The sequence below is a fragment of the Zalophus californianus genome, chromosome 3, assembly GCF_009762305.2.
Source record: "Zalophus californianus isolate mZalCal1 chromosome 3, mZalCal1.pri.v2, whole genome shotgun sequence".
NCBI classification, from domain to species: domain Eukaryota; kingdom Metazoa; phylum Chordata; class Mammalia; order Carnivora; family Otariidae; genus Zalophus; species Zalophus californianus.
This window is the reverse complement of record NC_045597.1, coordinates 140,811,761-140,838,391: the sequence shown is the minus strand read 5'-3', so window position 1 is coordinate 140,838,391 and position 26,631 is coordinate 140,811,761. Positions and strand designations below refer to the sequence as shown.

General features: G+C 41.6%; 1 protein-coding gene across 1 annotated transcript in view; it reads left to right on the top strand.

Moving 5' to 3' along the window:
• Positions 1–2,268: 2,268 nt before the first annotated feature.
• PDE11A (phosphodiesterase 11A) overlaps positions 2,269–26,631 on the top strand; it is a 387,294-nt gene continuing 362,931 nt past the window's right edge. Inside the window, exon 1 of the mRNA XM_027589688.1 lies at positions 2,269–3,336. Within this exon, the coding sequence (XP_027445489.1) occupies positions 2,425–3,336 (912 nt within the window). The 5' untranslated portion in view covers positions 2,269–2,424. The remainder of the gene's footprint in view (positions 3,337–26,631) is intronic.

Genomic DNA, 26,631 nt, shown 5'->3' with positions numbered 1-26,631 from the left:
GCTGTCTCCCCACCTTCTCTGTGAAGGCAGAGTCTTTGTTTTGTTCACGGTTGCATTTTCAGTGCCAAGGCCATGTTCTTAATCATGCTAAGCTGGGAAATTTGGAATTTTTGAATAAGAGCCTTTCTTTCTCCCGTGTGCAACTTCTGGTGCTGTTAGAGGAGTGTTTAGAGAACATTCTGCTCCAGCCCCTGCATCTCTATTACTACCCTAAATCCTGGCACCCATAAGACTCAGCTGACACAGGTGGAAGACAGTCCGGTGATGTGGCTGAGAGCGTGCCTCACTCTGGAGCCAAACTAAATGGATCTGCACCCAAGCTCTGCCATCCACTGACTGTGCACCCTGGGTATGTGACTCAACTTACCAGAATTTCTCCATCTTGAAAGTATGAGAAGACTCCCCACCTCCTAAGTCTGTTGCGAGGATAAACTAATCTTTTAATTTAAAGTGACCAATGCTGGGGTGCCTGGGTGGCTCAGTTGGTTAAGTGTCCAACTCTTGATTTCATCTCAGGTCATGATCTCAGGGTCATAAGATCCAGCCCTGCATCTGGCTCAGCACTCAGCACAGAGTCTGCTTGAGATTCTCTCCCTCTCCCTCTGCCCCTCCTTCCTCCCCACCCCAGGCGCATGCTCTCTCTTGCTCTCTCTCTCTCAAATAAACAAATAAAATCTTAAAAAAAAAAAAAACCCATAAAGTGATCAGTGCTGGGCGCCTGGCTAGGTCAGTAGGTAGAGCATGCTGATCTCAGGGTTGTGAGTTCAAGCCCCATGTTGGGTGCGGAGCCTACTTAAAAAAAATAAATAAAATGATCAATACATAGCAAGTACTTGACATACCTTGTCTGCTTAGCTCTGAGGACATCTTCAGCAGTAATCTTTACTTACTGTGTTAGGTCATCTGTGTGTGCCTGCCACATGGAAGCACTGTAAAGTCACTGCTTGCTTCCTCTCTAGCTCTTTTCTATTACCCTCGTTGCTGTCATTCTGTAAGAATATGTCTAGATTGTCTTGCTGTACCAGGGAACTAGATAGTTCCCAGTCTGCTTTTGTTTCTCACCAAAGAAGAGAGCCTTGAGCATCAAGAAAGTGTTATCAGCCTGCTGTTCTTTCCTGGAAAATCACCTACATTTAACCACTAGGTTTGGAAAAGGCCCAAGGGAAACTTGATGTTATTCTCGGTCTAAATAGCTGAGACAAGCCAGATCTGGAGCATCCCTAGGTCTGGAGAAAGAAAAGCTTCCCACAGAGGAAAAAGCTTTACCCGCAAAGACCTAGGATGTTGGTAGGAAGGGAAGCATTGGTGGCCTTGCCAGACTGGGGAAAGAAGGAAGAGATGGTCAGTCATCCATGAAAAGAAGAGAAACCACCCATAACAATCAGGACTGCCCTTAAGACCGCCTTGCTATACGCCCCTGCTAGGCAAGGTCACCCTAATCCAAGGGACTGTGTTTTATACCCTCCCTCCATGTACCACCTTTCCCCACTCTCCCAGGTCCATGAATTTGGTTAAAGTCATAAGCTAATGGGTAACTTCATTTGCTAATTTCGGGGAAATCCAGTTCCATTAATATTTACTGAGAGCCCACAGGAGCTGGGCAGTGTTAGCGGGCAGTCCCAGGAATCTTAGGAACCAACAATCCACAGTCACATCCCAGAAAAATAATCCTCCCTTTCTCTGAGCATCCTCATTTCCTTGGAGTCAGCTTCTGGGTCTGATGCCTGCAAAACACCAACACTTCCTCGTACTTGGGTTCCCACTGGGCTCCCCTGGGGCCTCCTGGAAACGCTGGAGGATTAAGGGGCGGGGAATTGGGAGGGCTGGGGAGGTAAGGATGGGAGGACGGGGAAGAAACCAGGTGCGTTTCCCCCTTTAATCGTGTTCCAATTAGGAGTCGGCCGCGTTCCCAGGCGCCGATTCCGGCGGTCCAAAGTCTCTTCCAGGAACCGCCGGGCATCCTGGGCGGTGGACTCCGGCTGGTCCGGCGCCCGAGCCTCCCTCCAACCCTCCCCACCCCCCCAGCCGCGGGCTCCGTGCCTCACTCAGGGGCGTGTCCTGCCCTACCTCCCTTTTCACAGTGGTCCACTCAGCCGGGTACGGCGGCAGCGGGCGGCGGCAGCAGCCGGAGCCAGAACAGCGATAGCTCGGACTTTCCAGACTGGAACTGTGGCCACGGCAGCAGCTCAGTGGGGGCACCTGTGCGGAGCAGGAGTAGCAGGACGAGGGGGTGGGGTTCTTGCCAGCCACTCTCCGAGCCCGAAGGAAGGGGCCCCTCCCAGCTGAGATTCCTCTGCTCCGCAGAATCTCGCACGGAGCTGGGAAGACTGGTGGGGGTAGACATGTGCAGCACCAGCTAGAGGACTGGGGTAGGTAAACGTTTGGTCCGAGTGTAGAGTGGCCGTGAAAGCTGTGTCTGGGATCATGACAGCCTCCCGCCTGGACTTTGGGGAGGTGGAAACTTTCCTGGACAGACACCCAGAGTTGTTTGAAGATTACTTGATGCGGAAGGGGAAGCAGGAGATGGTGGAGAAGTGGCTGCAGAGGCACGGTGGGAGTCAGGGGACGGTAGGCCCGAGGCCCGCAGTGGCCGGCACCAGCAGCTTGGCTCACAGTGGTGGCAGAGGCAGCGGCAATGTTGCTGGTGGCACTGGACCAAATAGCTCGGCCAACAGCCAGCCCGCTCCGGGTGGCGCGGACTGTGGTGGGGTTCCCCTGAGTCCCAGCTGGGCCAGTGGCAGCCGGGGCGATGGGAGCCTGCAGCGGAGAGCTTCTCAGAAAGAGCTCAGGAAGAGTTTTGCTCGCTCCAAGGCCATTCACGTGAACAGGACCTACGATGAACAGGTGACCTCCCGGGCCCAGGAGCCCCTGAGCAGTGTGCGGCGGAGGGCACTTCTCCGGAAGGCCAGCTCCCTGCCCCCCACCACGGCCCACATTCTCAGTGCCCTGCTGGAATCGAGGGTGAATCTGCCTCAGTACCCCCCTACGGCCATGGACTACAAGTGCCACCTCAAAAAGCATAATGAGCGTCAGTTCTTCCTGGAACTGGTCAAGGATATCTCCAATGACCTTGACCTTACGAGCCTGAGCTACAAGATCCTCATCTTTGTCTGCCTCATGGTGGATGCTGACCGCTGCTCTCTCTTCCTGGTGGAAGGGGCAGCTGCTGGCAAGAAGAGCTTGGTCTCCAAATTCTTTGATGTGCATGCAGGAACCCCACTGCTGCCCTGCAGCAGCACAGAGAACTCAAACGAGGTGCAGGTCCCCTGGGGCAAAGGCATCATTGGCTATGTCGGGGAGCATGGAGAAACGGTCAACATTCCTGATGCCTACCAGGTAGGACTTTGCATTGTCCCCCTTCCAGAGCCCCATTGGCTTAGAAGCTGAGCCTTCTGTTACCCTTTGGCATCCAGGAACACATTAATTTAGATTCTTTACAATACTAATCTTGCTACTTAAATTCCCTCTGAGTTTAGACCGGTTAGAATGTTAACTACACCATCTTTGATGTAATGGTCTTTTCCAAACACACAGTGGTTTGTGAACAGTTCACATATCACAAGGACTACATTTTGCACTCATTAATATCACATGTTTCTCTGTCAAGATTCCTTATCTTTAAGAATATCCCTGTATGGTTTTAGAATGCATTTGTGAGGTGCTTGGAAAAAAAACGTCTGCTCCAGAATACTAGTGTTAGTTTGAAGAAAATGGGATGTTGGTGTCTCTGATGTCTTTTGGGACTGTAATAAATTTCATTCTTTCAGAGTTGGATGGGAAACAAAGTACCAAACTACTTTCACATCCCTTAGCTTAAAGTTGCATACATTTCAAGGTAGGGAAGAACAGAGGAGGAAAATCAGAGGAAGAGTGGGCCTTTTTAATTGTTTCTGTTACTGAGTTTAGAAAGGTTGGACAAATAGAGGGATTATTTATCTTGAGGCTTGAATATAGCATTTGCTGCTGTCACCTTTTGATAAGACTGAGCACGTAGGTTTTTAGTTCGTGAAACAAACAAATATTGGTAATTTTCTTAGCAACTCCAGAGGCACTCAGCAGGGTAAACACGCTAGTTTCAAGTGGAAAAGGAAACCCAACATGCTGTTTTCTGGTATTTCTAAGCCTTTCATTTTCACGGCGACTTGAACTTGATATTAGATGCCAGATCCGAAAGCCAGTCAGTTCTAATTTCTTTAGTATCTATTCACTGAACATGATGAAACTGGATGTGCTTTCTATGAGACTTCTTCAGGGTTCATAAGAATTGAAAGTTCTTATCCTTGGTTATGAAAGTTTTGTGGTCATTTGATGAGCACTTCTTCCAGTGTCTAATAGAGCTACCTGTTTCTCTAGAGTTTGGTAGCTGTTGATCAGAATAGCAAAAGTGGTGGGAAGAAGACTGAGGGCAAAATTTTCTCCATTTCATCTGAAAGTTGACAATTTTACATAGAAAATTGACTGGCTTGGACTAAAACCAAGTTTCACATTTTTGTGATGCATCTGTCAGTATAACACTTTCATAGTCAGGGATGCCTGTCAAAATACCCTCTTCATTAACCTTTTGTTATTGATTAAGTGCCTTATTCATTGTACCCTCCTTGAAGACTGATAGTTTTAGGTCAAGCAATGCAATGAATGAACTTTCATAAGTGTCTGCTTCTCTGTGATCTTGGAAAGGCATAGGAAGAAAGGAAACATTTAATAGTTGGGATGTTGAAGATTCTGTAAGAAGTTGAACAATCACAAAGTATTTTCCTTCGCATTCCTTCCACATTCTTATTGTGTGTTTGGGCTAAAAAAAAAAATCCCTTCCTAGTTGGATGGCACTTGTTAGAACCCAGAATTGCAGTCTATTCTCTTCATTGCCTTTACTTTTTCTTGTTCTTCCTCAGTTGATATTCTCCTATTTCTATGAGCTTTTATTTCTTGCTCTCCTCCTTCAACTCCTCGCTTGTATTTAATATTGTCCCCATAACCACCTTTTCTTCCAGAGCAGAATTCCCAGCTTTCTCAGCAGTTGACTTGCCTTCCTGCTGCCTGGAATCATGGCTAGAGGTGTTATCAGAGTTACAGACAATCGGGTTTGTAGCAGCTGATATTTCTTTTGGGCCCTACTCGTACTCTGAAGACAGAATGAAAGCAAAGTTGCCTTTGATATCTGGAAGCTGACAGTGGGAAAGGAGAGTCCTCAGGGTGGCAGCAATGGCTGTAGAGAAGACAGGTTGTTGGGAGGACTGGCAAAAGGCAGGTAGGGGGAGGGTGTGATACTGGCTGAGAATTTGAGATCTGTCTGCATCATGCCTTGTCTTCATTTCGACCGGAAATGAAGAAAAGTTTCTCTTTCCTTTCACCACTGCTTCTACTATATATTTCTATATTTTTAACGTGGTGTGTTTTTCTTCACTTTTTAATGCTACTCTTCTTCAAAAACAATACTTTTTTTCTTTATTATGGTGCACCATAATATGTAGTCACCATTAGTATGACCTTGGGAGAATTTCTTAATCTCTAAGTCTCAATCTCCTCATCTGCAACATGGGAATAATAACATCTATGTGGCAAAGATAAAAATAATTGTTTGGAAAATAAAATGGGTATCGCATTATAGCCCCTAAAACAGTACCTGCCACATTGCAATTGCTCAGGAAATGGTAACAATTTATGATGATAATGATGATACTAGTCTGCTAGAATTCTTTTTCTTTATTTCATTTTCAATTCTTCTTCTCTTGATCAGGGACTGAGGGATGTGGACTCAGCACATTTTGACCAACCTACTCTTTCCCTGAGCCATGTTCCACCCTTAAATAAGTATTTTAGAACATCTTTACATTCAAGGAAGATAGAAATATCTCTACCCTTCTACTCTCTACTTCAGATTCCTCTAAATGTGATTGGTAACACTTGACCCTATCCTATCCTATCAAAAGTTTTATGCTTTGTTCCTTTTAGAAACTCATGCAATATAATTTTTACGGAGTTGTATTAATGCTGCATCCTTCCTAAATTCTAGCATTTTCCCCCCATCCTTTCCATTTCTGACTCTTATAGATTTCTCTTAATGAAAACCGACAACCTTTCAAATGTATGATCTTTTATCACAGTGTTGTTGTAATTCTGATCCTCTGTAAACATTCTGAAGTTTCTTTGTAAAAATATAACCATCCTTCTCTGATTTTTTATTACCTACTATGTTTTTAAGGTGTTTCTTGCTCAGATTCAACTAGCATTCTTTTTCTTCTTCGGGAGGTAAAATTTTTATGATACAACGTTTCAAAATTTAATCATCTGAAAATAAAGCTGATGATCCTCTTGCGTTTAGAATATGGGTGAGAGAAAAGCGTTAAAGATACTTATGAAATTATGATAATAAGCAAGACATTCTGGAGTCAAGAGTAGACTATTTAATGAAATACTAAAGTCGAATACAAGTTCTGACAGCAAAAAAACTCCTTAGTTTATTTCATTACTTTTCATTACTTTCTTCAATTTGTCTAAAAAACAGACTTGAAATTAGAAGGAAAAAGATTGCAAGTGGAAAAAAATTCATTTTAGGTATCCAGTATGGATCATAGTGACTGCCATTTACCTTTTTTTCCCCTGACAGTTATAAGTTATTAAACAGCCCACTTTAATATAGTAATGAAAAAATTGCCCTCAAGAGGTTGAAAATAAGAGCACTCAAGTAACAGGTGTTTTCTTTGAGATTATTCTGAGCATTCAGAATATAGCACTTTAAACATTAATAAAAAGTGTGAGATGATATTTTTGTTAGTGTTGATAATGATGATACAGGTGTTTGATGGGCTTTGGGTCTGAAAAGCAGCCAGGATGTTTTGTTAGGTGACCTGGGAGGAGGAAAGGGGATGACGCAGAAGGGTTACAGGTGTGCCAGGGTTTCAGAAAACTGATCTGCTTACACTACAGCTTCATTTATTCATTAGTTCCAACAAACATACACTGAGCGCCTATTTTACCTAAGGCCTGGGTAGGGGGACTGTGGGTATACAAAGGTGAGAGGACATGCTTTTTTGCCCTCCAAACACTTATATTTGAGGGGCATATACTATATACAAACAAGTATATACTAAGCGCTGTACTTAATAAATGTTGCAGATTAATGATTAGTCTCAGAGGAGAATGGAGTCCCATTGTGACTGGCCTCATGATGGAAGACTTCATGGAGTAGGTGCCATTCAAGCTGAAAAAAGGGTTAGATTTCACCGTTGGAGACGGTTGTGGGTTTGGGGCTCATGATCCAGGTGTAGTAAAATGGCTTCAGCCGAGACACAGTAATGAGCAAGCACAAGATGTGTATAGGGCACAGTGAATGGTTTCATTTGGCCAGAGTATTGCCCATGCTATAGAACGAGTATGCAAAAGTAAGATGAAGGCAAAAGAAGAAAGAACCTTGAATGCCTGACTAAAGAACTTGAATTTTACTAACAGTCGGTGACTAACAGTTACAGGGAGCCCTTAAAAACATTTTAGTAGGATCAGGGTGGTGTTTTGGGTAACCTGGTGGCAGTGGCTGAATGGATTGAACAGGGGGAGGCTCAAAGCTGTGGCAATAATTGTCTATTATGATGATCTAGTGGAGCCATGATGAACAACTGAATTAAAGCAGGGACAGTGCAAATGGGCAGCAGGGGACAGATGGAAGATGTTCTGCAGGTGTGGAGTTGGGCTAAGAGGGAGGGAAGATAATGCCCTGGATGATATGGAGAAGGGTGCTGCTGTTATCAATAACAGGAAAAGAAGCTGGGTGAGTAGAGATGCTAAGTAGAGCCAGCTATGTAATTTGTGGAGTGTAGTGCAAAATGGTAAAGCAGGAGCCTGGTTGGAGGTGAAGTTAATCTTCTCTTCCCAAGAGTATGTCGCCTCAACCCACAGCAGACATGCAACCCCCTAGTGATTTCAACCTCCATGCTGAGAAACTCTGTACCTGAATTGGGGGTAGGTAAGGGACCCTCACTGAGTTCCCTGCCTAACTGGTCATAATGCTGCCAGCTCTGGGTGAGGATAACCACGGCCTTGCTCTTCTCTGTGATGGCATGGGGCATGCACCTGACCTTCCCCACACTCCCACCCAGATCCCAACCAGGAGCAGAGGGCAATGGCAGATGTGGAGTGTGGCCTCTCACTCAACCAGGGTGACATGGTTGTAGCCCCTGGTCACAGGGGAAGGGTGATGAGGTGGGAGGCCTGGGACACAACAGAACATGGATAAATGACCAAGAACCGGTCCTGGGCAGGCAGTGGGAGCGAAGACTGAGTGCGAACTAAGGCTTCAAGATTTGGGGTCATATGCCCCTGTTCCATTGGACTTCACTTAGCACAAATTCAAAGATAAAATTATTAAGAGTTTCCTATAGCATAACATTAAACCTCAGGCAGGGGGCCCCGAGGCAACGTCACCAGTCATGTGTCCATGAAGCTGGCCTGAGTCTGAGTCATTTTGAGTGTTAGGTGGAGAAGTTCAGTTTTGTTTCGGCTAGTGTCTACTGCTTCCTTTCACATGGCCTCAGCTCCATTCTAATTACATTATGTGCCATTTTCAATGCCTGGACTGTGCTCGTCTATTTCTGTGCTTTTCATCCTTTCTGCCAGGATCACTCTTTCTCCATATTTTCTCCTTCAAATCTTGCTTTGCCTTCTCCTAATATAAGAAAGGCGGAGAGCTGATTGCTTATCCTTGATGAAAAGAGATGGAAAACAAACAAAAATTATACACAAAGTCATATTTAAGAATGCATTCTACTATACTGACATATTTATTATATGTATTAAATAAGAATATGCATAATGGTATTTTATAATTCACTTTCATTGAATTTCATTTTAGAATAATCTCCATTGAAATAACTACATTTAAATGTGTTTGGCTTCAGAAGGTATTAATTTCATATATCTAGAAAATTCAGTGAGGAGTATGCTTCATTCCCTGATGAGCCACTGCTGATAGACATGGGTCCTGTGATTGAGTTGCTGAGATTTGCTTAAAAGGCAGATGTTGATCCTACCCCAAGGCTGGTATTTAAAGGAGTTACATGAATTCTTGTTTCAGCCTTGCACATAGTGTTTTAAAAATTCCCCTAAGCCCACAAACATGTTCACTAGCCTAGAACCAGAATTGATTTTGTGCTTGAAGCAGGAAGCATTTGCTGTTTCAGCCCCTCTTCCTGACAGACACATGATCATGATAAACACAGTGACAAATTGCATTTGCTGCTTTGTACATGAGGATAGATTACAGAGAAATACAGTTCCTACAGAATCATGGGGAGGTAATTTAAGGTTAACTTAATTTTTTCCCAACCCATAAGCTAAATGTTTACTAATCTGACCAATTTATTTTGGTTCCTGAGGTTTGGGTCACCTGTTTATTTACAAGGTTAGCTTAATTTGGAAGTTAGTGTTTCATGTTTAATATAGTGTTGAAAAGTCATATGAAGCTTTCCTCTGAAATAGCTTTGAGTCGTTTTATAGGAAAGTCAACAAGATCCTTGACATCCACTACTTGCTACTTTAGTTACTTATTTTAAGGGTGGTGTTTTGCAATATAACCACATTCTTTTGGAAAGTGGAATTTGAATCATAAAGGAAGCCGTTTAGTCATAAAAGAGTGGGTTGGGTTTCTAATATTTGGGGAGAAATGTTGGTTCCTGGCTATTTATAGGCATTTTTCAGGCTAAATTTATTTTTATTTATTTTGGGGATTAAAATAGTACAGAAGGCTTCCTGGTATTAAAAAAATGTATATTTTCTATAATTCCAATGGTTTCTTATTAATTGGTTGGTTTCATTGACTGTTGAACAGTGGTTTTATACATTAATGATAAATTGTTTCCTATCATAAAATATAGCTTTAGGCTACTGCAAATTTAGTACAAGGAATCTTTTTTATCTAAATGAAAAAATGAGGAACTTTTGAGAGCTTTTTAAGGGTGTCAATTTTTTAAGAATTTAAGCATAATGATAGATGGGAAACTGAAGCTCCACTGTGGATTAACAATAACTCTATTTATGGAGCACTAATTATGAGCCAGGCATTAGCTCATTAGCAAGCATTGTCTCTTTTAATCCTCTAGACAGTTCCCAGAGGTAGCTATTACCACCCTCATCTTCAGAAGGAGAAACTGAGGCTTGAAAGGGTTGAGTTATTTGCTCAAAGTCACTCAGGTGGTGAGAGAGCTGGGATTCAAAAGGAAATCTTTGGACTGCAGAGCCTTCATGCCTACCGTCCCCAGTGTGGCCTCTACTGACCACTAACTATTATATGCACACTGATAACTGTACCTTTGCCTTCTCCTTTTCTCTGCCAGTTTAAATCCTCTCACCCCTCAAAGCCCCACCTCATGAAACCCTTGCTAATCCCTGCCCCATCCCACCCAAACTAGACAGGATTTCTCCCTCTTTGATATTCTGTAATGCTTTAATGTGCTTCTTTCTATTTTCATAGTATTATAACTATTTGGATACTACATGACCTCTTGACCATGAATTCCTCAAGATCAAGATCATGACTTCTTCATTTCACATTCTGCAGTAGGTCATGTATGGATTCATGCAAATCTATTCAACTGAGGAGTTACACTAATATACCCTTTATGTGGTCAGTTCAGCCACCTCTAAGCACAAAGTTCAGCCTGTGCGGGCCATATAGATAGCTAAACCAGGAAATTCATCCCCTGAGCACATCTTTTACTCTTTAGACCTGATTTTGTAGATTTTTTTTTTTAAATAGGGCTTACGAAGCCCAGATAACTGGTCAATTATCTGAATTGCTTGTCTGTATTAATCAAATCTTCATATTAACTGCTGGGCCCCTGTCTCCCGACCCCCTTCACTTATATTTATTTATTTATTTTTTAATTTTACTTTATTCCATGTGGAAACTATGGAGAACATAGACTGCCACTAGCCAAATATCAAACTAGCAACAGCTCACTGCCAACTTCTTCTTGGCCAAAGCATAAAATGGAGCATGACTGTTCTGGCTAACTGAATTTTCTAGTTTTCTCATGATTACCCCTATTCATGCAGTATAACTTCTTGAAGGTAAAACACTCCTTCCAGGATAAGGTCTTAGAGATGTTAGAATTTTTCTCTGAAAGTCCTTTCAGACATGAGAGATTATATTGACTAACCTGGTAATTATTTATTTTTTGGGAACATTGCACTTTCAAGTTTATTGATTATATTTCTTATGTTTCACATACTCTTAAAAGGTGTAAAAAAATTCCAGTTCTGAGATGGTTGCATTTACAAACTACTCATTCCAAGATGTGGTTATTAGATGTCCATGGGGCATGTCCAAGTGAGAGCTATCTCTTCCCCTTCTATTCCCTATAGTTAGCATCAATAAACTGGGCTGGTTGCTACACCACCCCTCCATCCCTCCTCCCAGCTGAAATAACAGAGTATCTAATGGTAAACCATACAACTACCCTTGTTATATAGAAATGAACCACCATCCCTACTTCTGAAAAGGAGGGTGCAACTACCAGAACCCTGAGAGAGAGTTCCAGCTGTGGGAGAGGGGCCACCCAGCTAGAGCTGTGGCCTGAGGGAGAGGAATGCAGCCACTGATGAACAGGACCTGGAGGAGAGGGAGCCAGGAAATGTTACCCTCCTCACACCCTCTTCCCCTGTCAGTGTCACTCAGGGGTTTAACCCAGGCTTGGTTGAAACCAAGAGGGCAAAGGGAGTCCTCCCTGGCACAACGATTCATGGGAGTCAGTCTTCTGGCACAGAACAGAGTAGTAAAACGCAGTAAGAGCATCTGGAGAGCCAAATGGGGACTATTCAGAGTCATCGGGATATTTCTTATTATACTCACCAGGAATGTGAGTGTGTGTAGAGACCAAGTCAGGTGGGAATATCCATCTTTGATGTGAACACTGAATTTCATCAGTATATAGAAAATAGTGATTGAAATCTGTTGAAAATGAGTTCAGGAATGCCATATTGGTATTTGGCTGTCTTGTTCTGTCCAAGTAATTTTGTTTATTCCCCATATGCTATTTCCCAGAAGAAACTCCATAGGAAGCAGCCAAGACCAAACACACCTAACAGGGATGAGATGACTTTGGTCTAATTAATGGAATTTTTCCCTAAACAACCTGATTAAGCCCATTTACTCGAGAAATGAATTTGTCAATTACTAATCCTCTTGTTAAACTGTAAAAGCCATCAGCGTGTAATAGAACATGCTCTAGACTTGGAGATAGACGTCTTGAGTTCTATTCCCAGTTCTGCCTTACTGTTTTCAGCTATAATAAAGGCATAATATGTCCAGACATGTCTATCCCATAGTATTTTGTAAGGATCTATCTATTAAAACCAGTGTTAGATTCTAATGAGATAACAAGAAAGAATATTCAGAAGGGTAAAGTAAGAAATGTAAGACTTTATTCATATTTTTAAATGCACAGTACAACAGGCTTTATTCACAGGGACTGGCCCGGAAAGGTCCTTATGCATGAAAGGAGAAGTTTGATTTAAAATGTGGTGGTACCTCTATTGACCATATTTTCTTATTTTCCGTATTCTAGATGTTCTGGTTTTGGTGGCCTTGATCCTGCAAAGACTGCCCCTCTTAGGGGTAGCTAATTCCTAGAGATAGCAAAGGACTCCCCTGCAAGTGCACCTGTGATATACTAACCAACCACCCCAAAGAGCCCACATCCCCAACAATCTCCTTTAGCAAACTCTCACACACCAAGCCAGAATCCCTTTGCTTATGTCACCCCAGGGTCCTAGACAACTAGGGACCACCCCTAGAGTCCAGAGCCTGCTGAAATTCTTCAAACTATCCAATACTAAATTGACCCAGGGACCCTACCCTGCAATTTCTTCCCAAGATAACCCCAGTAAAGGCTCTGGGCCATGTTCTGCCCTCTCCCTTTCTGCCTCCCAACTGACTCTGGTTCTTCCCCATAGGGCCCTGCATGGTGTGCCCTGCCTCCTGTGTTTAGGGATCTGTGAGTATAACCTTCCTCCGTCAAGACAATCATTTCCATGTCATTGTGTCTTACCATACTGGATTAAAACAAATTTCAGGCACATTTCAGGATAGTACCATACATACATGATGCCTTATACATAGATAATGATTGCTTTAAAATGTAAAGTAACCAAATGCTTTAAATGAATTTTAGACGGTCAGGATTTACTGGCCATAACACATATCGTGCATTTAACAAACATAGTTAATTTTTTTTTACAACTGATGAATATGCCTGTTTTTCTAATATAACATGTAATCCCAAAAGTATGCATTGGGTTTCTGTGCTGTAAATTCCCCCATAATGTCTCCAGATTGACCATTTGTACTTTTATTCTTGAAATCCTAAAGATTTTTTTAAATGACAATATTTGGATCTAGTACTTATAAACTAAATAAATTGTAGCAGCTGACATTAAAGGGTAAATGAATACTAAATCATGGTGCTTATAATCAAGCTCTAATAATTTATTAGGCTAGGTGGAATCTGTGATGCAATTTTATTTTAAATGTGTTGACTATACACCAAATAAAAGATAGGCTTTCTTTATTTTATGTTTTTCTGTTTAGATATGTTGTTGATTTTATGCTATGCACTATCCTTGTACTTATGCTACCTTTATTTATCAGATTGTCAGAATGTCCTAACCTTTACTTTTTTCAATTTAAAGAAATTAGATGTTACTCCTTTTTCATTTAAATGGCTGTATGCAGTTTAATAACCTAATAGTTTTTATGGGGATTTGGCAACTTAATGTGTGCATGATTACATATTTAAAATTTTAATAACATCTGTAATGGAATTAAATGTAGGCTTGGGAAATTGTGGGAAAGATTGTCTCAGGGTTGCTAAGGAAACCAGTCTAGGTTTTTCTGTATAAAGTCCTCTGGAAAGGTGACGCTATAATCCCACCTCTAATGGCCACCTTTATGGAACATCTGCATTTCCCCCTTAGCTGCTGCTTTTTGCTTCTAGAGAACGACTACTACCTGATAGGGAGGGTATATGCTTTGCATCTGTTAAGGCTGGTTCCTTTTTCTGTCTTCAGGTGAGAGCAGGGTCAGATTCTTCCCTTACTTCCTCTTCTTTGAGCACTGGCTTTGAAGGCCCAGGACAGCCATGGCATCCCCTTTTTACTATAATCCAGAGATTGATATGCAGAGAAGCGAGGAGGAGAGGAGCCAGTGACAGTGAATGTGCCAAGCGTTGACCAAGCAGGCTGAGGAGCACAGAATCTCTGGAAAGGAGGCTGTTAACACAGCTGGGATCCAAGGCATTTTCCCCCCTCTCTCGTTGCCATCCATTTCTTTTTTTTTTTTTTTAAGATTTTATTTATTTAGTTGACAGAGAGAGACACAGCGAGAGAGGGAACACAAGCAGAGGGAGAGGGAGAAGCAGGCTTCCCGCTGTGGAGGTAGCTGGATGTAGGGCCCCATCCCAGGACCCCGGGATCATGACCTGAGCCGAAGGCAGATGCTTAACGACTGAGCCACCCAGGTGCCCCGCCATCCATTTCTTAAATGAAGAAACAGAAAAGCAGCTTCTGATTTGGTCCCTTTATGTTTTCCATGCCTGCTGTGAGTCCCATTGAATAACCAGAAAGGAACTGGCACTCAGGGAGTGCGTGCTAATTTAAAATAGAGCAGGAAAACATTATTCCACCTCTGAATTAACCAAATTGAGATGATCTGCTAGGTTAAATTAAAGAACAAAAAGGTCAACAGGGGAAAGAGGAACCGCTGTCATCGTAGGGATGTTTTATACCTAAGACCTTGAGTTTCTGTTGAAGAAGCAACCAATTTTATTCTTAGAGATAACCTGGAAGGATCAAGCATTTATGTATGTAGCACTGTAACAAAATTAATCATTTCACGTGGCAACTTTGTGAGACTGTAAAATTTAATGCCAAAGTATATGGAAATCACTTGATGAAAATGATATGGAAAGATATGAAGCTATAAAATGAAACTGATGTGCTTTCTCTCTAGCAAAGGAAGGTACAGTTTACTTCCAAACCACCTCCTCTCTTTACTCTTGACTGTTGATCTGACCCTCCTCCTTGAATGCTAACTTAGCACTTACTACAGTATCTGGCATATGGTAAGTAGATCTTTGGTGAATCATGTTTGAATGAATGGAAGAGCCCTGTTGTAGCCCTTGTTTTGTCTCAAGAGTGACACACCCTCATGAGACCATTATGTAGCTTAGAGTGTCTCAACATTGGCACTATTGGCATTTTGGACATCTTCGAATCCCTGGCCTCTACCTACCAGATGCTTGCTCGGTTGTGACAGTAATGTCTCTAGACACTGTCAAAGGCCTCTGGGGGCAAAATCCTCCTCCCTCCCCCCTTTTGGAAATCACTGATGTAAGACAGTTGGTCAATATACAGGTTTTGCCTTAAAAATAGTCCTAACTTCTGATTTAGCAATTCCAGATCATTCTAAGGAAATTTTTATGGGTATGGGCAAAAATTTGTGTATATGAATATTCATGGTGGTGTTATTTATAATAGTGTAAGCTTATCAATCCAAACACCTAACTAAGTGTTTGGATAAATAAATTATAGTACATCATAAAATGGAACATTTAATCAGAGGAAGTTGCCCACAAAATATTAAGTGAATGAAGCATATTTATAAAACAGTAGCATCCCAGTTTTCTTAACAATAATAACAACAACAAAAGCATGAGGGAGGGAGTTGAATTCAGAATCAGACAGACTGAATTTGATTCCCAGTCCCAACCCCTTGAGAGTTGTATCGTATTTTACTTCTGCAATTGTTAGTTTCCCCAGCCCTAAAATGGGGATAATGATACCTATCTTAAAAGGTTGTTGTCAGGATTAAGTGATATCATATATGAAAGGTGTTCAACATGCTGTTTGTTACATTGTGAGGACTCAGTAAAAAGTACTTGGAATAATGCATGGGGAAAGGCCAGAAGATGATTCACAAGAACATTAATAAAGGTGGGCTTCTTTTTCTCTTTTGTGTTTTCTTTTATGTATTTTTCAAAAATTTCCACACATGTATTTATTAACAGAGTAACTGTAGCTGCTTTAATGGATACAGCTCGCAAGCTCAGTGGCAGCAGTAGCTTATTTCTCCCTCTTGGGAAGCTCAGCAGCTCTTGCTGATTGAGGGGTAGCCGTCCTCCAAGAGGGCATTCTTCCCTGCCTCCACACCTGCAACATGGGGCTTCAGTGTATGGTCAGCAGATGAGGGGAGGCAGAAATGGATAAACAACACGGGAGGATTTGTGGGTCAGGTCTGGGATTGGCACACATTATTTCCTCCTCCCACTTTTTGTCTTTCTAGGCTCCAGAACTCAGGCATGTAGCCATACCCAACTGCAGGGAGGCTGGCAACTATAGCTCAGCCCCACCCCAGAGTGGATCCCCGCCCAGGAACCATCTAGTCATAGTGTACAGCTTGAAGTGTAAGATCTTCAAGTGGGGAGCCATCCTCTCTAGCAGGTCCTCTTGGTTGTCACAGGCTGCAGCTCACATGCGTGATTAATTTCTCAGAACAAGATTTGAGAGGGAAAACCAGCTTTGGAAAGGGACCTGGAAGACATGGGGAGAGGAGTCTTGCTGTTCTAGTTTCCATTGTTGAGAATGGACTGGAGAGTAGGACTCTGGAGGCTGGAAATGTTCTGAGGAGATTGTGGTCTCTAATCTCAAAGGTCTGAAGGTTACAAGGGATGGAGCTAGACCAGGCTACATAATTTGTCGGACCCAGTGAAAAATCAAAATGGGGTTCTCGTCATCCTTCCAGGCCAGCCACCCCCACCCACAGCAAATGGGCCACCCCAAAGGACTGCAGCCTCGGTGCCAGAACATATGTCATACCTGGATCAGGGGTGGGTGGGAGGCCACCACAGAGTTGCTTACTGGACAGGCTATGATACTGTCAGCCTGCAGTGGAAGCAGCCAGAGTCTTGCTCTACCCCAAGACACCACAGGCTCCTGATTCTCCTCAGACCCATGCCAACAACCTCATTGGGAACGGAGGGCAAGAGTAGAATGTGGGCACCCTCCCATCTCAACCCCCATCAACCTGTTGTAACCCTGGGTAGAAAGAGGTAAAGGTCATGGGGCCGGGGCAGGGAGCAGGAGACTGAAAACCCATCAGGAAGCTGGACTGTGGGAGCCCCCAAGGCATGCTCCACCTGACTTCACGTAAAAAACACTAATTCAACTTGAACTTCAAGTGTGTGTATAGGGGACCCTTCTTAGCATGGGGCTCAGTGTGACTGCACTGGATGCATACCCATAAAGCCATTCCAGGGTGGTGCCTACACTATGTTTTCATCTGTAAGAATAATGAGGATGGCAAACTCCCCAAGGAAGTTTTTTATTTTTCTACCACTTCCATAACACTTCGCCCATATGACTCTTGCTATTTATTCCATTTTTGGTAATTTTAATTTTGGCTCACCTGTCTTTCTCTCCATTAAACTGTGAGCTCTGTGAGGGCAGATGCTGTGACTTTCTCAGCTTTACAGCCCTCCCTGTGTGTGGCACAGTGCCCAGCATGTAGTAGTTAGGTACTCCATAAACATTTGTTATGTGAGTAAGTGAAGAAAAGGAAGGTGATCAAGAATTCGGTCACTAGGGCAAGGAGCCTAGGAACTAGTACTAGGTTATAAGGTCATATTAAGACCAGGGGTTTAGCGATAATGTTGAGCTAGGCCACTTTATAGGCCAAGGGTTCTTTCATTTTCTCATACATAAGGCTGGGTTGAGTTCCCAGGTCAGGTGGTCAGGTACAAGGCTTTGGCGGTCCAGGCTGTGAATGTTAGAGAACTGAAGGCACAGGGAACCGAGCAATTCATCTGTTACCAATAGAGAAGAAGAATTAGCAAGGCTGGGAGGATGAAAGCAAGAGAATAAAGGTATCAGCTATGACTAACATAACAGGCCTGGGGCCTTGGGAAAAGAGTGATTAGCAAAGGACATGTATTCTTCTTTTCATATGGTTATTTAGATGGCAGTAATGATGTCTTTTAGGCCAGGCAGACTGATTCACTAGGGAGAGTGTAAAAGGTCAGACTAGGAGCTCTCTGCTTTAGGGGTGGTAATTTAAATCAAATTAATGTATACAGAGAGCCCAGCACCAAGCCTTTGATGAAAGGGAATGCATCACCACCACCACCACTTCTATCTTCCCCCAAAGAACCACAAGTATTCTCATTTCTCTAGTCTGTGCTTGTTTCCAGGAAGCATCCTCTGAGATTGTCAGATTCTTTTTTAGACTCTAGATATTTTTATTTGGATTATCTATCGTTAACCTAGAAAATGGTAATGGTCCTTTGAGAAGTATGTAACTCTTCTAAAGTTGTCCATGACCAGTTGTGCTGAGAGGTTAAATGGCATTTCTAAAGACAGCAATCACAATCACAATCACTAATGCTCTAGAGCTCATTGGAACAATAGTGTCAACAAACACATTACCAAACACATTTACATTTCAGAGTTCCCTTCACTGCTGGCTTGCTTCAACCTCTCCTTTCCTTTCTCCATTTCTTTGTCCTGTGCTTTCCGTTTCCTCTTTTCTGGCATTCCACACCTGTCTTCCTGTTGACTAATTCTTCCCTCATTCCTCCCAACTGCCCTCCTGCCTTTTCTGTTCTCCCCACTCCACCTCCTGTCCTTCATCCTGCCTGTCCCCCTTTGCCTTATTTTTTCTTCTTTTCCCTGTCTGCTTCTGGCCCTCCCTGACATTACTGACCTTCACATAAAATGGCTGTAACATGAGAATAAGTATTTGTTCCCAGTTCTTAATTTCCCAAGCAAATTTTTAAATCTCATAGGATTCCCTCAAGAAAACAACTGAGTTTCCTTTTTTACTTCTATGTGGCCTGTGACTGTATCTTTCTTTTTAATTTTAAAATCAGATATATGAAATATATATATATTTAAAACACACACTTTTAATTACATTTCAAACTGTCATCCCATGTGGCCCTTGGTTGTAATTTATTTCCTCAGGGTCAATGCCTTGCGATATGAAAAAGACCTTGCCCCTCGAGTATATTCTAAGTAGAACAAGTGACAGGGAAATGGTATTTAAAGAATTGGTATATAGCATCCAGCCTTTTATTAAAATGAGAACAATGATAAATATTATTTCTTTGGTATATCTCTTAGTTTAGTACCTACCAGGAGCTTTTAGCAATGGCAACACCAAAGTTACTATGCCAGCAGTTTTCAGGCTGATTGCTTGTTTGAGGTCCTGTCTCTCTTAACCTAAAGTTCCTCTTAGTGAATGTCTCCTGCAGCATTCTTTTTTCCCTTTTGTACACAGAAAAGAAATATTTTCCATCCTCCTGAATCCACCAGGAAGCATGTGGGATTTAATCACCTCTGTTATTATATTGCTTTTCCCCCAATGTATTAATGCTCCGAAACTTGCTTAGTCACTTGTAAAATTCAGCCACAGGACTTGCTGCTGCCCTTCCGTGACAATCCATCAAAGGGAAAGTTAACCAAACTTTATAAGCCGTGTGGCTATGTTTCCTAGAACTGATATTTTCTCTTGACTGAAAACCACATTGAAACTTAACACCTGCATCTTGCTTCATTATTTCTTGCAGAAGGTAATAGCTGACTTACGTGTGGATGTGTATTTTTTTAATCACTCCAGCTTTATAAAAGATAATTTTTCCCTTCCTTGATAAAGGAGTCCATTTATTATGAATGCATTTCTAATTCTCAAATTCTCTGTAAACATACCAAGCTGAAGAATAAGCCAGAGGCTTGCTAAAGCAAGTCTGGAGACCTTTTCCTGAGGCTACGGGGGCCATAAGTGTCAGAGTTAGGACGATTGTGTTCCTCTATCACTGTTTCTCCCACTCCTGGACTCTGAGAAGACCCAATAAATAACATCCCTTTTTCCTGCCCTGACCTGGCTGAGATGCGAGAGAAGACAGAAGAGGAATAACTTGTTGAACAGGTATTGGCCTATGGGCTTATATTCAAAGGCTTATAGTATTCACCTCCAAAATTAAATAGACCTACTCTCCCAGATACAGACAATGCTAGAGGCCTACAAACTTCTCTACATAAGGACCTATCCCTTTGAAACTTAGAGCATTAAGGAACAAGAGTAGAGGAATGCCTTCTGTGGGTAGCCTGACTCTAGAACATTAAGGGGAGCAAGAGGCGGGGGTGCATACCCAATTCGTCTCCCTAGCATACTAATCAGGTAACTCACCATGCCTTTGTAGGGGGGAACAAGGGGTGGGTCCAAAGGCTGGAAGGTTAAGGGAAATCTATTCTCATGGAATCCAGAAAAGGGGGAAGAGTCGTTCTTCCTCTCACATAAGCCACGCCACCTCTCAAATAGATTATTTTATCTGAAACATTGAGAAAACACTTTATTTACTGCCCCATGCCCCAACACTCTCCTTCCCCTGCCTTATCTTCCTTATCTTCAGTTACCCAAGCCAGAAACCTAGGTATCTTCTCTGATTCCTTCGTTTTATTCAAACACCATATTAAATCCATCAGAAAGTTCTTTTGATATACTCTTTAACAGAGATCTGTCCACTTTTCTCCATGTTTGCTGCCACAACCCCAGTCCAGGTCACCATTATATTTCACCTACATTAGTGAATCTGCCTCTAATGTATCTCTAATTCTGCTCGTAATCATTTCCCACATGAATGTTTATGAGGCGACAAGGAGTCTGTCTTGGATAGCAGTGGCTAGGAAGATGGGGCCACTTTGAAGGCAATGAACAATGGAAGGCTTGTGAACAGGAGAGGGACACAGATCTGGGCTGCTCTCCACTCATCATCCATGGGAACTTGGGCAGATAACCTGCTCCCTGTGGATTTCAGAATCTTTATATGTAACATGAGAGGGCTAGGAAAATGATTTCTAAGATCTCCAGTTCTAAAATTTCATGTTAATTATGGAAAGGAAGAGGAAAAACCTTATAAAACACCTCTGCCCGAGTTGAACAATTAGTATCTTTCTAGCAAGATATGCTTAGCCTTGAATGAGCCACATGTCTGAGTCCCTCAGAAGTTACAGTGGCAGCTCCTGAATGTTATAGGAGTGGCTCAGGGCTGCCATCTGGCTGGAGGTGTGGACTAGGAGACTTGTAATAGAGCTCTATTTGAGGAGCAACACGTTGTCTTTATATATCTTTGGAAAGCTGTGCTCGCTTCAGCAGCACATATACTAAAATATATATCTTTGGAAAGCTGGGACTAAGCCATTCTTTGGTATTGCCGTTGGGTGATATCTTTAAGATATCACTTGGGTTCAGGTTTGCTTTTGCGTCTTCTCATCAACTGCAGTACAGGGTATAACCAACTATTATGTCATAGCATCTGAGCCTCTTTATTTTCAGCAGAATTATTCCAATCTAAGAGCACAAATGAGTCTACGCAAACAAGAGAGGTCTTAGACATAGCAATAGTGGGCAAAAGATATCAGATAATGTTCTCTGCACAACTTTGCAACCTATAATTCTACTATTATAGCTTAATTTCCCCCAGTATTTCTGGCTTTTCCAACTTTAAGAATCTCTAAACATCTTTGAGAGCCCATCAGTGAAAAAGTTAATTAACAGTTAACACTAATGGAAATAAATTGACCACTTGGTAAGAGCAGTTGGACCAGGAAAGGTTCATGAATTGAGAAAAGTAAGGGAACCAAAGATGAACTGGCTAGCTCAGCTTTGCCAAAGACAAACCATGTTTAAGTCATGTCTGCCTGACTTTGATGGGCTAGATATCCTCTGTCTTAACTCTGTGATTTTCTCATCCTGAAGTTCTGATCTGAATTCTTAAATGGTACAAACAAACATGGGCGCCTGTGTGGCTCAGTCGGTTAAGCATCTGCATTCGGCTCAGGTCATGATCCCAGGGTCCTGGGATCGAGCCCCACATCTGGCTCCCTGCTCAGCAGGCAGTCTGCTTCTCCCTTGGTGCTTCCCCCTGTTCATGCTCTCTCTTTCTCTCAAATACATAAATAAAATCTTTTAAAAATTATATAAACAAACAAAAATCCTTAGTAGAAAGGAAGCCCTGATGATTCTGTTACAGAGGTCAACCACTTTCTCAACGTATTTCTATAAATTACTTAGACAACTACTCCAGAATTGTTTTATATTGTAAGGTTTGTAAAAAAACTTCCAAAAATGCATGTTAAAGTGAACTAAATTTGACATTATAATGGCACAAGAAAAGACTTCTGCCAGTAAAATTTTATCCTTTCATTTTATAAGCCTTAAAGTATCAGTTGCTACCATAATTTGTTTTTTTGATTTACACACAGGCAAAGAACTCGTATCAACTGGACTAACCAAACCAAAGAAAAATTAATAGCAATAGCTAACATTTATTGAGTATATGTACTAGGCACTGTGCTAACATGTAATTGTCTTATTTAACCCTCATAAAGTTCTATGAGATAGATACTATTACTTTCCACATTTTACATATGAAGAAACTGGACTTGAGAGGTTTAGTAACTTGCCCAAGTTTACACAGCTAGTAAGTGGCGGAGCCAGGATGCAAATCCACCTTGTCTGATTTTGTCTACACTTTGACTACTATGGGACATATTAGGGATTATACTCATGTTCTGCTCACATATTCAAGATTGTACCAGTACTGCCCATGAAAGAAGAAGGCTCCTTGACAGAATATGAAATTCAAAACCACAGAAGCTGTGTGAGCAATTCACACCCACTGACATCAGACGATATTGATTATTTACATCTAGTGATCCCAGCAATTGCATCATGTTTGGAGAGTTTGGGACAAGATGCCTCAGGAAACTTCACTGTGTGCAGTGTAACCCCTTAATGCCTGTACTGGCAAAATAATAATGGTAGTAATAGCTAACATTTATAAGGAGCTTAGTGTGTGCCAGGCATTGTCTTAAGCACTTTATATATATTAACTCATATATTACGCACAACAATTTTATAAAGTAGGTCAATTATCAATCCATTATACAGTTGAAGAAACAGGTACAGAAAGGTTAATTAACTTCCCCAAGATCACATAGCTAATAAGTTGGAGAGCCAGGGTTTGAGCCCATATTATTTGGAGCCACAATTTGTATTCTTAAGCACACGACCAGCTGCCTCTGATGTATATGTGTTATACACAATGTATAAACATTGTGTAACAAGCTGTTCAGCAACATCTTTTCACAACGCCCTTTACTGAAGTTGTGAGACAACTTTGACATGGACTACACAGTTGATATTTCTGGAAGCTGAGTTGTGAGTGTACAACACTGATAGTTCCTTTTAAAAGAAAAAACCTTTCATTTCTCATCACAGCTGGTCAGTACCAAACCTGTTAAGATAATCTGTTTGCATCGTTAGGAATTAACTAGAGGAAATCGTCAACAAATTTCCCACACTATTGTAGACATATTGATAATCTGCAAGGCAGAGATACAGTTGTTCTTTGCAGATCTTATAAGTGTGTGTATATCCGTTTTAAAGTACGAGATGTACATGTCTCTGAGAAATGACCTGGAGCTCTGGAGTGTATAAGTGAGCAGATTATCCTAGAATAAATTGCACATTTCTCTTTACTGTGAAACTTTTTGGAAGCTATAGGTGAGCTGTAGGTAGGGCATCGAAGTTATAGCCACGGCAGTGATTTATTGGTCCAACAGCTCTTTGCTGTTTGGCTGGAGGGGAAGTTCTTTGGGGGCATTTGCTGCTTTAGTCATGGACTGGTTTGATTACTGGGGACAGACACCCACTGAAGCAATCAAATATAATAAGTGGGGTGAGGGATAACATCCTGGAAATAACATCTAGGGAAATCTCCCATAACACAAGACAGGAAGTTAAGCAAGCCTTGTGGGGACAGGATTTGGTAAATGGAGAGTTCCTGATGCTTCTAGTCTGAATCCTGCTCTGTATTCTGAGTGTGGTGGCATATTTGTGTAGCATTTTATGATTTATACAATGCTTTAGTCTGTACTACTTCAGTTCATCCTCACTTCTGTGAAAGGTAAGAATCATTATTCCCATTTAGAAGGTAAGGAAATTGAGGCTTAGAGAAGTTAAATGTCCCAGAATTTTGGAGCTAAATAGTCACAGAACTGGGACAGGGAAACCAGGACTTTTGGCATCACATCCAGCATTGTTTGCACTTCCCACGAACTTCCTTTATGACCATGATCATGACAGGTTTAAATTAAGAGAATATATTGGGAAATCATATATTATATTTATATATTAACTTTCAGCTTTTGGAAAATAAAATAAAATCAGGATTCTAGCTTCACTTTCTTGGGTCATTTCATCATTTCTGTGAAATGGGCTGCACCTGGGAAAAGATATTTACAATTCAGGATGTGCCTACTCTTCATGAAGCATGAGCTTTAAGCTTTTGGAAAGCATACTTGATTTCTTCTGTGCTTTCCTTCTGCAGAAGTCAACCTTTGCTAATATAATTAATCATAGACTGGGAAAAGAGTGACCACCCTGTTGAATTTGGCGAACAAGAAGAATGGCAGTGTTAACTTCTGACTCTGTTCTGGTACATTAGGTTGAACATAAACTACTGTTTATTACCACTGACAGATCTCTTTCTGATTTGGGGGCTGCATTTCACAGCAATATGGGCAGTGGCCCTGACCACATGTAAGCTAACTCTTGAAAGTAGCATAGTATGATGAAAAGAGCCCAAGCTTTAGACCCAGGCATCTCCGAGTTGGCACTCTAGCTCAGTTATTGGTAAATTACTCACATTGGGTAAATTTACTTACTTTCTTTTAGCCTCAGGTTCCTCATGTGCATAATGGGGCCAATAATACTCACTTTGGGTGGCTGTTGTGAATATCATATGTATGTCAAACACCTGGCACAGATACCAGACCCATGGTAGGCTCTTGGTAAATGAGAGCATTCATTTTTATTATGTGAAGAATCAGTTTCATAATTATGTCAATTCCTTTATAATTTAAACAGATCACAAGCCTCATTTAGTACCTCTTTTAAAGGCTAACTTACACATGCGATGCTGGAGTAATTGGTATGAATAGTCTACTTGACGCTTGTCTACGGGCTCAGAAGACCAAGATTGAAAGCCAAAGTCATGAACTCTCTGTTGCTACAAAGCCAGATTGTGTAGTTTCTCTCTCTCAAGTTTTAATGTCAGTAGACTCCTGACTTGTCTTTATATGCATACACACACAAACACACATACAGCCATACATACACATACATCCGTACACACATACATACATATATCATACATACATATGTATACTCAGCACTGCAGGGTTTGGCTAATATCTTGAATTTAGTATGAAAGGAGGGCCTAGTGGAGAAATTTCCTAAGGAATTCATGCTATTTATAAGGTATCAGTGTGAATCATCTGCCCATGACAGATACTGTCTGTGAGGAAAATAGCATTGGTTCTCATCAAAAACCCATTTCTTAAATTCCACTTCACAAATGTGTACCAAATACCTAATATCAGCCAGGTATGACTGTACTAGTATAAGGCTGCATTCTATGAACCATAACCAGAAATGGTCTTTATGACAATACTGGTTAAAATCTATATTTAAATTCTTATAATTCATCTTTGTACTGTAAAAGGAAAGGAAAAAAACCCATAAAATCTTCCCCTTCTGCATCTCAAATGTAGTCCTGACCACCCACACCCAGCGAGGCCAGTATCCCCTCATCTTAGTAAATTGTTTCAGGCCTTGCACCAAAGGCTCTGAACTCCCCAGTCTTTTTCTTTGAAACAGTGTACTTTGATTGTTTCTCTTTTGCTTGCTCCTCTCTGATTGACTTTTTTTTTTTTTTTTTACATGCTCTTCTCTGTTTTCTGCTTTGGCCTTCTTTTCAAATACTACCTATGTTTGCCATCGTCTTCCACCTTTTTGACCTCATGAAGAGCACATCCTTACACCTAGCCAAGGCATCCGATGTACCACACACTGATCCAGATCCAGTGTCCTGAGCCTTCAATTGCCTGTTAGAGGAAGCAGGAATAGTTTATGCCTATAAACCCTGTCATGACCTCTCAAAAGTACTTACCTTTCCTTGGAAATTTATTAAGAAACTTGACCAAGATGTATTGATTTTTGCAGGACCACAGAAGAGTATTTTAGTTGTGGTAATTCCTTCTTTTGATGACTTTAAGTAGATTGTTTTATCTCAGATCACTGCTGCAGTAAGTGCACCTCTAAATCAATTATTTGCAAAAATATGGATTGTCAGAATTATTTCTCATCTGTTTTTATTTCAGTTGAGTTGAAAGAATTTGTGGCTAGGATATTTACAACTGCCATGATCCTGTTTCATGGAAGAGGCCAATCTGAAAAGATGGTGTCAGATGTTAAGAATGCCCTATGGGTGGATGGTCTGAGATGACAGGTCCAGGAAATTATGCAGGTTTTTGTTGCTTTGCATGTCATTCTATGTCTCACAACTGGAGTCAATCCTGATGAATTAGTAAGGGCCTTAAAACCTCCATCGAGATCAAATTTAGAAGTACAAGGTGAAATACAACAGGGAAAATTTTTATTCCAACTGTAAGTCTTTATTAGTCTTTGTGGATCTGGGCCAAAGTTGGTTCAAATTATTATAATTAAGATTCAGACGATGTGGC